Genomic DNA, 11573 nt, shown 5'->3' on the forward strand with positions numbered 1-11573 from the left:
AGGGATAATTGTACAAATATTTTTTCTCTTACAAAAGTTGAATTGTAATATACACTATTCAACAACTTGCCTTTTCTGCTTATACATATATTTTTTACACCATTCCATGTTAGTTTTTTTTTAAATATGCCTAGCTACTAAGATCTTTTTTCTTTTTTAGATTTTTAAAAAATTTATCTTTTGACAGAGAGACAGTGAGAGAGGGAACACAAACAGGGGGAGTGGAAGGGGGAGAAGCAGGCTTCCCCTGGAGCAGGGAGCCCGATGCAGGGCTCTGTCCCAGGACCCTGGGATCATGACCAGAGCCGAAGGCAGATGCTTAGCGATTGAGACACCCAGGCACCCCTCGATCTTATTTTTTTAATGTCCACATAGTATTCCACTGTACAGCTATATCATAATTTATTGAGTTTCTTATTGATGAGTGTTTACTGGTAACCTAAGTATATGCACTAACATGGAAAGGCATCCCAATAATACATATATTTTTTTCTCTGCCCTTCCCACTCTAAGAGTGTCTGACTGTGGGTCCACTTTTAATTTAGAGCTACATGGTTTGTCTCTTAATTATAAGCTAGATTATAATTATACTTTTAATGATGCATGTTTATCTCATCTCCCCATATATTGTAAACTGTGAGCTCTTTGGAACGAGGAATTATCTTCACTTCTGTGTCTTCCAAAAGGCCTATAAAAATGTTGGGCACACACTTTGGCAGATCCTCAAAAAAGTTACACATAGCGTTACCCTCTGACCCAGCAATACACTCTTTTTAAAAACAATTTTTGAATATGATTTAAAATTTCTGTTTTATATCAACTGCATTTTTTCTTTTTACCTTTTGACCTGCTTCACCCAAACAGTATTTTTATGTTAAAAAGTAAGTTGGACAGTATGTATGGTCTGTCTAAAATTCTGTAAAAGAAAAAAATAAGCTGGTTAATATAGATACAGAAAAAATTTTGGTGGAATATACACCACCTGGTAACAGTCTAGAGATTGGGACAAGGGAGGGTGGGCAACATGAGAGGTAGTTACTTTTTTGTTATAGTTTTTAATAATGTTTGAATGTTTTTACTATGCAAATATTATTTTAGAGGCAGAAAAAGTAAATATAAAAAGTATACAAAAGTACTACAAGAATGTTCCTTGTAATATGCTTTGAAATAGTGAAAAATTGGATGCTGTAAATAAGAATTGGTTGAATAAGGGGCGCCTGGGTGGCTCAGTTGTTAAGCGTCTGCCTTCGGCTCAGGTCATGATCCCAGGGTCCTGGGATCGAGCCCCACATTGGGCTCCCTGCTCGGCGGGAAGCCTGCTTCTCCCTCTCCCACCCCCCCTGCTTGTGTTTCCTCTCTCTGTCAAATAAATAAATGAAACATTTGAAAAAAAAAAAAGAATTGGTTGAATAAGTTATATAATACATCCTTATAGTGGAATACAATTCAGTTCTCCCCAGAATACAGTTACCAAGTCACACTCACAAAAATAAGGGACATCTGGGTGGTTCAGTGGGTTAAGCGTCTGCCTTCGGCTCAGGTCGTGATCCCAGGGTCCTGGGATGGAGCCCCACGTTGGGATCCTTGCTCAGTGGGGAGGCTCTTTCTCTCTCTCCCTCTGCCCCCCCCAACTCGTGCATCCGTGTGCTCTCTCTCAAATAAATAAATAAATAATAACCAATAATAATATGTTTTTATGTAGCTAAAACTTAATTATTTCTAGGAATAATTTAGCTTTCAGAGTTATTTCTATAATGTTTCAATTTTTAATAAGAAGCATGAATTACTTTTTCAATTAGGATAAAAGGTCATTACCTAATACCTGTTGAAAGTAAGGATCTTATGATTTTTTTTACCTCTTTAACTATTCTATTCTGTTATATCAGGTAAGTCTAGTGTTTAACTTTTATGCATTAGACTTTTGTGTAAGTTTCAGGAAACTATAGTTTTAGTAGGAGACTGTTTAGATGTCACTTTTTTTTTTGTCTAGACAGTGCTATCCAGTAGAAATTTAAAAGCAAGCTACATATTTAAAATTTTCTAGTAACTGGGGGTGTCTGGCTGGCTCAGTTGGTGGAACATGCAACTCTTGATCTTGGGGTCGTGAGTTTGAGCCCCATGTTGGAGGTAGAGATTACTTAAATAAACAAAACTTAAAAAAATGGTAAAAGGAAACAGGTGTAATTAATTTTAATATAAATGTTCTATTAACCTAATATAGCTATAGTATCTAATCTATACTAGTTATATTATCCAATAAATATCATTTGACATGTAATGAATATAAAATTATTAATGAGATATTTTATATTCTAATTTTCATACTAAGTCCTTGAAATCACACGTGTATTTTATACTTACATCATATCTCAATTTGGGTGCTGAATTTTCAATAGTTAAAATGTCCTACCAGAACATTAAAGTGTGTTTATTTTTATTTTTTTTAAAGATTTATTTATTTATTTGAGAGAGCGAGAATGAGAGAGTGTATATGAGAGGGGGGAGGGTCAGAGGGAGAAGCAGGCTCCTCGCTGAGCAGGGAGCCCGATGCGGGACTCGATCCAGGGACTCCAGGATCATGACCTGAGCCGAAGGCAGTTGCTTAACCAACTGAGCCACCCAGGCGCCCCTAAAGTGTGTTTAAAGGAAAAATATTTTACACTGCTTAGTTCTCAAATTTAAGTTAAAATTAATTAAAATTTAAACATTCAGTTCCCCAGTCATACTAGTCACATATCAAGTGGTCATTAGCTACATGTAGCTGGTGGCTGCATTATTGGACAGTGCAGATAAAGAACATTTCCATCCTTATAGAAGTTCTATTGGACAGTGCTAGTCTAGACATCGAGGTCTTGGCCGATAAAATCTTATTCATCTTTGGAACCCTTTTACTTAACAGTGCTGGTCATTCAGGATATAGTCCATAAATGAGGGATTCATTCATGGATCCTGAACCGGGGTAACCATTAATGGAAACCTAATGCAGAAAGAGAAGGATGAGAAGACAAATCCTCACAGTTTGGCCTTGGGTGGCTCTGAGGAAGGACAAATAGTTATTGTACCGGAGGTCTTTTGAGCTTGGTGTTGCAAACAGTTAATGATCTATGGAGTCTGTTTGTTCTCCCCAACTGACTTAATATAAAAAAGAATTTGTGTAATGGACTTTTAGACCTAAGCGAGTGCAAAGACTGTCTTTGGAAGAAGGTGGGGGGGCCCAGTGTAAACTGGATCCCACTGGATCCACACAATGGTTGTCTGCTGGTGGCAGGAGGGGGCAGCAGAGAGCTGCTAGGGTGGTGCGCTCTGGGGAGCCCCAAAGTACCCATAGGTGGGAAAATGGAGTATTAGGGTGAACTCAAATCAGGATCTCAAGACCAAAAGGAAAGCCAGCCTAGTAAGCACAGAATCAAGAGGGATGCCAAACCAAGTTGAGACCAAGGTATAAGAAAAGACGCTGGGGTCTGTAGTTGCCCATCCCACCTCAGAGGGAGATTTGGTCTTTTCTTTCTTTTATTTAAATTTTTTAAAAAAATATTTTATTTATTTATTTGACAGAGAGAGACACAGCCAGAGAGGGAACACAAGCAGGGGGAGAGGGAGAAGCAGGCCTCCCCAGGAGCAGGGAGCCCAATGCGGGGCTCAATCCCATGACCCTGGGATCATGACCTGAGCCGAAGGCAGACACTTAACGACTGAACCACCCAGGCACCCCTCTTTTATTTAAATTTTAAGCAAAATGAAGAAAATTAAAATTACTGTTAACCAGATAGAACTTTTGGCAATTTCTGTAGCCAAATCACTAGGTTAACTTTTGGGGGTATTTCCTTCCTATATCTTTTTCCCCTATATAATTTGAATGTGTGTTTTGTTTTGTAAGTGGTATGTATGTATTTATTTATTTGTAAGTGGTTTTTATTTTTTAAAAATTTTAAAAAGATTTTACTTATTAATTTTTGTGGGAGAGAGCGAGATCGCAAGCATGAGAGGTGGGGAGGGGCAGAGGGAGAAGCAGACTCCCGGCTGAGCAGGGAGCCTGATGTGGGACTCAATCCCAGGACCCTGGGATCATGACCTGAGCTAAAGACAGACGCTTAACTGACTGAGCCACCCAGGTGCCCTGTAAGTGGTTTTTTAAAAAAACTTAATATTCTGTGAATATCTTTCCATACTTTTACATATTCTTAGTATTCTTATACAACATCATTTTAAAAATTAATTTAAATTAAAATTTATTTTTAAATTTTTATTATTGAAGTATAGTTGATGTACAATGTTATATTAGTTTCAAGTATACAACATAGTGCTTCGACAATTCTATACATTCTATGTTCACCATAAGTATAGTCACCATCTATCACCATACAATGTTATTACAATATTATTATTATTATTGTTATTTTTAAAGATTTTATTTATTTGACAGAGAAATAGAGAGCACAAGTAGGCAGAGCAGCAGGCAGAGGGAGAGGGAGAACCAGGCTCCCCACTGAGCAGGGAGCCCGATGTGGGGCTTGATCCCAGGACCCCAGGATCACGACCCGAGCCGAAGGCACGCCCAACCTACTGAGCCACGCAGGCACCCCTGTTATTACAATATTATTGATCATATTCTCGGGGGGCCTGGCTGGTTCAGTCAGAAGAGCATGAGACTCTTGATCTCAAGGTCATAAGTTTGAGCCCCACATTGGGTGTAGAGATTACTTAAAATAAATAAATAAAATTTAAAGAATACAGTATTATTGACTATATTCTTTATGCTATACTCTTTACTTCAGTGACTTATTTATTTTATAATTGGAAGTTTGTACCTCTTAATCTCCTTCATCTACAACATCATTTTTAATGGTCCCCTCATCTTTGGTTGGTGTGGATTTGCTCTGCCTGATTTAACCAATTGCCAATTAGAAGACATTAGGATTTTTCCAATTTTTCACCATTTGAAATACTATAAATACTAGGTAAATCTTTGTACCTACCCATAGTGATCTTCTTAGAATAAATGTCGAAAAGTAAAATTGTTAAGAGTTAGTTGGACAGTTAGGTAGCCAGGGCCAGGGTCCCCAACAAGAAAATATGGAGTCAGGATAGCTAAAATAAAACAGCGCAGACATCCTGTTTTGCAGCTTAGGCAGGACTGCACTAACATTCTGCTCTGCAGCCTTTGCAGAAATGACTTCTGCAAAACGTTCTAAAATAAGACAATGAACCACAAAGCATTTGTCAATATCACGGGCAAGGGGCAGTTAAGACATAAGCCCCCGGATGTCAGCAAAAAAAGACCAGTGGCACGTGGACATTAACCTAAGAGGTAGACAGATATGTGACCAAAGCCCTGATCGGCACGACTCAGCACACCCTGATTACTTAAGATAGTTCTGCAAAAGAGCTCAAAAAAACCCCTAAACTTCGAAACTTGGGGGCAACCCTCTCGGGCCCCCCTCCCTCTCGGGGAACTTTATAGTTTTGCTCAATAAACTTTGCTTTGCTGCCCACCCCTCTCTTCATCTGATCTACCTCTTCGTTCTTCTTTGAAGCAATGTGACCAAGAACCATGGGCACGAAAGGCAGGGAAATCCTGCAACAGAATGCTAGGTGCAGAGGTACGTATCTGTATGTTTTTGGATTTCAACTGCCAAATCCCTCTCTTGAAAAGGCTGTCACAGTGTACACTCTTCCACCAGTACCCATTTTCCCAAACCCTCACCAATTCTGGGTAGTATTAAAGATAAGCAAGCAAACAGACATCTACCACACCAAAAAACCCACCAACTTTGCCAACTGGATAGGTGAAAAAAAAAATGGCATGTCATTTTAAAAATAGCATTTCTTTGGTTACTAGAGATATTGAACATTTAAAAAAATTGGTCATATATTTGTGTGTGTGTGCCTATTTTTGTTATTGTCCGTTTTCTTTTTTTTTTTTAGATTATTCTCTTTTATTTATTTATTTATTTATTTATTTATTTATTTTATTCTTATGTTAATCCCCATACATTGCATCATTAGTTTTAGATGAAGTGTTCCATGATTCATTGTTTGTGCACAACACCCAGTGCTCCATGCAGAATGTGCCCTCCTCAATACCCACCACCAGGCTAACCCATCCCCCCACCCCCCTCCCCTCCAGAACCCTGTTTGTTTTTCAGAGTCCATCGTCTCTCATGGTACGTCTACCCCTCCGATTTCCCCCGCTTCACTCTTCCCCTCCCGCTACCCTCTTCTTCTTCTTCTTTTTTTTTTTCTTAACATATATTGCATTATTTGTTTCATCCGTTTTCTTTTTTTAAGATTTTAGTTTTAAGTAATCTCCACACCCAGTATGGGGCTCAAACTCACATCCCCGAGATCAAGAGTCGCACCCTTGCCTGAGTGAACCAGCCCGATGCCCGGTGTTACTGTCAATTTTCTAAAAGATACTTTCCTGTAGAGTTTTCTAAGTGTTGTCTACACAGTGAGGATATTAATCCTTTAAAATATAGGCTGCAACAAACAAACAAACAAAGAAATAGTTGCAAATATTTCCCACTGTACATCGCCTCTTCAGTATTTTTGCGTGTGGCTTCCCAGAGGGTTGTTTGTTTTTTTTTAATAAACTTGTTATCTTGGAGTAATTTTTGGGACAATTTTATGTTTATGGAAAAGGGGCTGCAGCAGTGTGGAGAGTTCCTACCTACCTTTCATCCAGTTTGCCCTAGTGTTCCCTTCTACATAACCGTGGTGTATTTGTCCAAACAAAGCAATACCATAAGGGTTTAAAGTTATCTGTTCATGGGTGCCAGAGAACCAAGCAACTCATATCATCTTCATCTTTTTCTGATGGAAAATCTAGTTGGAAGTTTGGTTGATGGACATTTGGAACACATTCTTTTCAGACAGTATGATTTTGTGTATTTTCTGGTCAGAGCACAGAAATCTACGTAATTTCAGAATGTTCTGAAATTCATCATTAATAGTTTACTAACAGAGATGTGGGACTCTTTTTACTATGAATAATAATGTTTCTACATGCCAAGGCACTCAGAGTTTTGATTTTGAACGGCTCTGGAGCCTGGAAACTCTGCTGGAGGATTTAATCTCCCGTGGTTCCGTTTAGTCCCTCACTCTCCCCACTATCAGCCTGCTCGCTTCCTGGGGTTAGAGGGCAAAAGTGGGAAGTGTGCCTAACATCATCCTTAATAGGAAGTAACATGCCATTAGAGCCTTTTCTAAAGAGAGCTATCATCTTTCTCTTTCTAAATTACAGCTTCCCCACTGATAGATGGCTAAAGAAGCATTTGGTCTAAAACGGTCTTTTCCTAGAGCAGAGTGGAATCACCTGGGATAACAGGACAGGACAGTGTCAGAGCAGTGACCCGTGGTCTGAGCATGGGGCTCCTTGTGCCTGCGCCACGTCTGATCAGCCCTGATCAGGGGCTTTGAGTCCAGTCACCTCCCGTCTGGCGCCTCGTTTCCTCATCTGCAAAGCAAGGGGGCTTGAATGATCTCTTTCCGGTTGGAGATTTTCTCAGTGATTTTCAAAAACAGATTGTATTGGGGTTGATGGATATGTTTATGATGTGGATTGCAGTCATGGTTTCTTGGGTGTATACATATGTCAAAACTTATCAAAGGGCATATTTCAAATATAGGCAGTTTATTGTTTGTCATGTATATCTCAATACGGCTATCTAAAAGGAGATTTTATCCAGCTTCTAGAATGATGAGGCAGTAGAAAGGACAGTGCTCTGTTCTGATAAAAATCTGTTTCCATCATCAGTAATAGAAATAAACAGTGCTTTCTGGAGTTTTCCCCACAGCCTCCTACTAAGGTTTGTGCTTTCTCCTCCGATTTCTATTTGTTTTTTAAAATGACTATTGGCATCCATTCCAGGGAATGTTCATTCTGCTCATCCCAGGCATCATCCTCAATGCAGACTGCCCAAGGCTCAGGAGTGTGGGGTCCAAGCTTCTCTTGGATGCCCACTGTGGCTCTAGGTTCCTTTCCAATATCCCTTTCGGGAAGAGAAGAGAACTATCATGTCTCTAACACTTACAGTGAATGTGATTCATTGGGTAGTACTCCGAGAAAATTCCTCTTTGTTTGAAAGCGTGCCGTAAGGGTGGAACCCTTCTCACGCATTCCCTCTGCTACCACCTAGTCTAGATGTACCACTTTATTTATTTTTTAAATTTTTAAAAAGATTTTATTTATTTGACAGAGAGAGAGAGAGCGCACAAGCAGGGAGAGTGGCAGAGGGAGAGGGAGAAGCAGACTCCCCGCTGAACAGGGAGCCCGATGTGGGTCTCGATCCCAGGACCCTGGGATCATGACCCAAGCCGAAGGCAGTTGCTTAACCAACTGAGCCACCCAGGTGCCCCTAGATGCTCCACTTTAAATCCAGATTTCTTCAGAAGCTCCTCACCTGGCTCTCTGCTTCCAGTGTCCCTGCCCTGCAGCCCACCGTGCCAGATTCATCATTCTCAGTACTGCCTTCCTCAATCACTTGCCAGCTCAGCAACCTCCTGAGGCTCTCCATTTCCACCTTTCATCAGGGGTAAACTCTGCTTGGACTGTGAGGCCTTCACTATCAGCCCTTCTCATATCTTCTCCTATTTCCCCTTGCTCGCCATGCCCAGGGGCATGTCTGCCCAAGTGGGGCAAGTTTCCTCCTGGACCCAACCCCGTGCCATGTGTCTCTCAGTTCTGGACCTTTCTCACCTTTCCCTACCACCAGGTTGTCCTCAGCGAATCCTACCTGCCTTAGGACTCACTCCGCTCAGACCCCATCTTTTCCCAGAAACTTTTACTGATTCTCTAAGTACATTCATCCCAAGTCCTATGACTACTGTTTACTCTCTAGGAGCTGGGCACATGAGGATGAATTACAGTCTCTGTCTTTTGGTTTCTGTCTTCTCCCTGACACCCAAGAGAATGAAAAACCAAGTTAGTCCAGGAGTTTCTTAAACCAGAAACACCATATATGTATACCTTTCCCCTTCAAGTATGTACTTGAGAATTCTACCCCCTGGATTTAAAATGTGTGCAGAGGAAGAATTTGACACACAGAGGACAGAAGAAAATTTCCTTGTGTCTGTTTGTGGTTGATTCTTGCTGGGCTGAACATAATGTGTGTGAATGATTAAGTGCAATAAAGTATGATTCCTAAAAATAGGTAGTTTGATCTTTCTCTTTTGCAATGAAGAACAAAGTCAGATTAATGTAGATTTATGTTTATAGACAAGGAAACATCACTTCTGGGTTTTTTTTAAGATTTTTAAAAATCTATTTGACAGAAAGAGACACAGCAAGAGAGGGAACACAAGCAGGGGGAGTGGGAGAGGGAGAGCAGGGAGCTGAGCAGGGAGCCCGATGTGGGGCTCGATCCCAGGACCCTGGGATCATGACCTGAGCTGAAGGCAGACGCTTAACGACTGACCACCCAGGCACCCCAAGATCACCTTTGTTTAAAAAACCCTTTGCTTAAAAATCAGAATTCATGGTATCGTCTAATCTTCAAGAAAAAGCTCTAAAACATAGAGAGAAATTTGGAAAGATATGCACCAAATGATTTTCTTTGGGTAGAGGAACTATTGGTGGTGAAATAAAATATTCCTTTTTATCCAAACCTTCTATAACAAGCAATTTCATTGTCATAATCAGAAAGACATTTTCATTTTGGGAAAAAAACGCAGAAACAAGGACATCAATTTGGTACAAATGCAGATGGATCACTTTAGAAACAGTCCAAAATTGAATATTAAAAGGCCTTCTGTTTTGTTTTAATATAGAGTGAGGACAGGAATGGGCCACCTCTACAGGGAGATTCCCCAGATGTGGACTGAGTGATTGTAGTGTTTCAGGGTACACATTATAAAAATAAACAAATGAGCAAACTAATGGAATGTGATAGGATGCTCGCAAATTACTAGACATGCTGTACCCTTTTTGTTTTTTTGTTTTTGTTTTTGTTTTTGTTTGGTCAGAGACCCAGAAAGGACTTTAACCTCAGGTCTATTAATCTGGCTTCTATCACTGGTCAGAGTTAGTGGCACTTTATGTTCTAAATCATAAATACGTGATTTGCCCTTGGTATGCTCTAGCAATTCTGTTTTCTTTCCGTCGAAGTTTGTTATCTCATTGCAGGAATGGAAAATGTACAGATTGCTGATACCACACAGGTGAGTGTTTACAGCCTTGAGAATCTGACATGCAGGTGGGAATTTTACCATGTGGGCATTCACTTGAGTTCTTACACCACCTCCAGATCAGCCTCAGCCGTGGGCCCTATAAATAAAGTTCAGGAGTGACCGTGAATTCTGGACTCTGGGAACACCCTTGACCATGAAGTTGATCCTGGTTTTTGGTGCCCTTCTGGGGCATATCTACTGTCGAGAAACATTTGTGGGGTAAGTTATGCTTTCTGGTGCCTGTTTGAACTTTTTTTTACCTGATTCACAGGGTCTCACTGGATTGTCACAGAATAATGGGTGCAAGTGTTCAGCATTTTCAGAGAGGTTCTCTTAGATTTAGAGAGGGAATAGTGGGAATAACAGAAATGAGTGACCCAAGAAAGAGATGAATGACATCTAAAGGAAAAAGCAAAGTGAAGTCTGAACACATATACCTTATATCTCTCTCCCCCGATGATCTGAATGTAGGGATGGTGGGCGTCAGTGAAAATAAAGCAGCTTGGCCGATTGTCTCAGTGCATCTCAGTAAGTGATGGGTTCCTCTCCCACCACCTCCTCCTGGCCATTCTGGGCTTCGCCCTCCATGTCAGCGCTTGTCCTCCCTATCTCCAGATCTAGTGCCCAGGCCACAGAACCTCACGAGGTGGGAGGACCAGGGTGTAGATTTCAGCCCAAATCCAACTCTCGTGGCATCATAGGATTCACCTTTGCTCTAAAGTACTTTGTTTTCAAGATTCTATGAAAGGCTTCAGGCAGCATTTCTTGAAGAGTGTTCCAGGGAATTAAGGAAGTTGTCAAATAAGTTTGGCCTTAAAAAGTGGGTGGTCAAATAAATTTGGAAATCAGCGGGTTTAACAAACTATAGGCTTTTTAGTGACTTTTACTAAATTTGTGTGCATTGTAAATCTATAAGAAGGGATCTAGGTTGCTGCATTTACCCATTTTTTGGATCATCAAACTCCTCCCCACTTTTTTTTAATGTCCTGAGCAACTCAAAGGGCAACTATTCCTTAGAACACACACCAGGAAATATTAGCCCAAAGCAGTACTTTTCTCAGTGCCTTCCCATTGCAAAGGAGGGCTCCTGGGCTGTCTGTACCAGAAGGAATGAGGCTCAAATGGAAGAATTTTCAGATCACGGGGCAGGTGGATACTTGTAGGTAGAAGAGCCTTGAAGATATTTTACTAACGTTCATTGGAAGTTGCATGGCACTTGGTTTCAGAAGGTCTGGTTTCTGGTCCTTGTATATGGGTCTTTGTACCAATCCTTTCCCCACCGCACAAATGCTCAGGGCAGTGACTCAGGAAGTCAGCCTACTTGGAGAAAGGACAGAGGAGAAGAAATCTCTATTGTTAAGGAAGGGCTATACGAATCCAGATCTACTCCCCAACTTTTTTTCTTT

General features: G+C 40.6%; 1 protein-coding gene across 1 annotated transcript in view; it reads left to right on the top strand.

Moving 5' to 3' along the window:
* Positions 1-10306: 10306 nt before the first annotated feature.
* CPA2 (carboxypeptidase A2) overlaps positions 10307-11573 on the top strand; it is a 22568-nt gene continuing 21301 nt past the window's right edge. Inside the window, exon 1 of the mRNA XM_035021113.1 lies at positions 10307-10386. Within this exon, the coding sequence (XP_034877004.1) occupies positions 10322-10386 (65 nt within the window). The 5' untranslated portion in view covers positions 10307-10321. The remainder of the gene's footprint in view (positions 10387-11573) is intronic.

Source organism: Mirounga leonina, unplaced genomic scaffold (genome assembly GCF_011800145.1).
Source record: "Mirounga leonina isolate KUSES-001 unplaced genomic scaffold, KU_Mleo_1.0 Mir_174, whole genome shotgun sequence".
Classification (NCBI taxonomy): Eukaryota; Metazoa; Chordata; class Mammalia; order Carnivora; family Phocidae; genus Mirounga; species Mirounga leonina.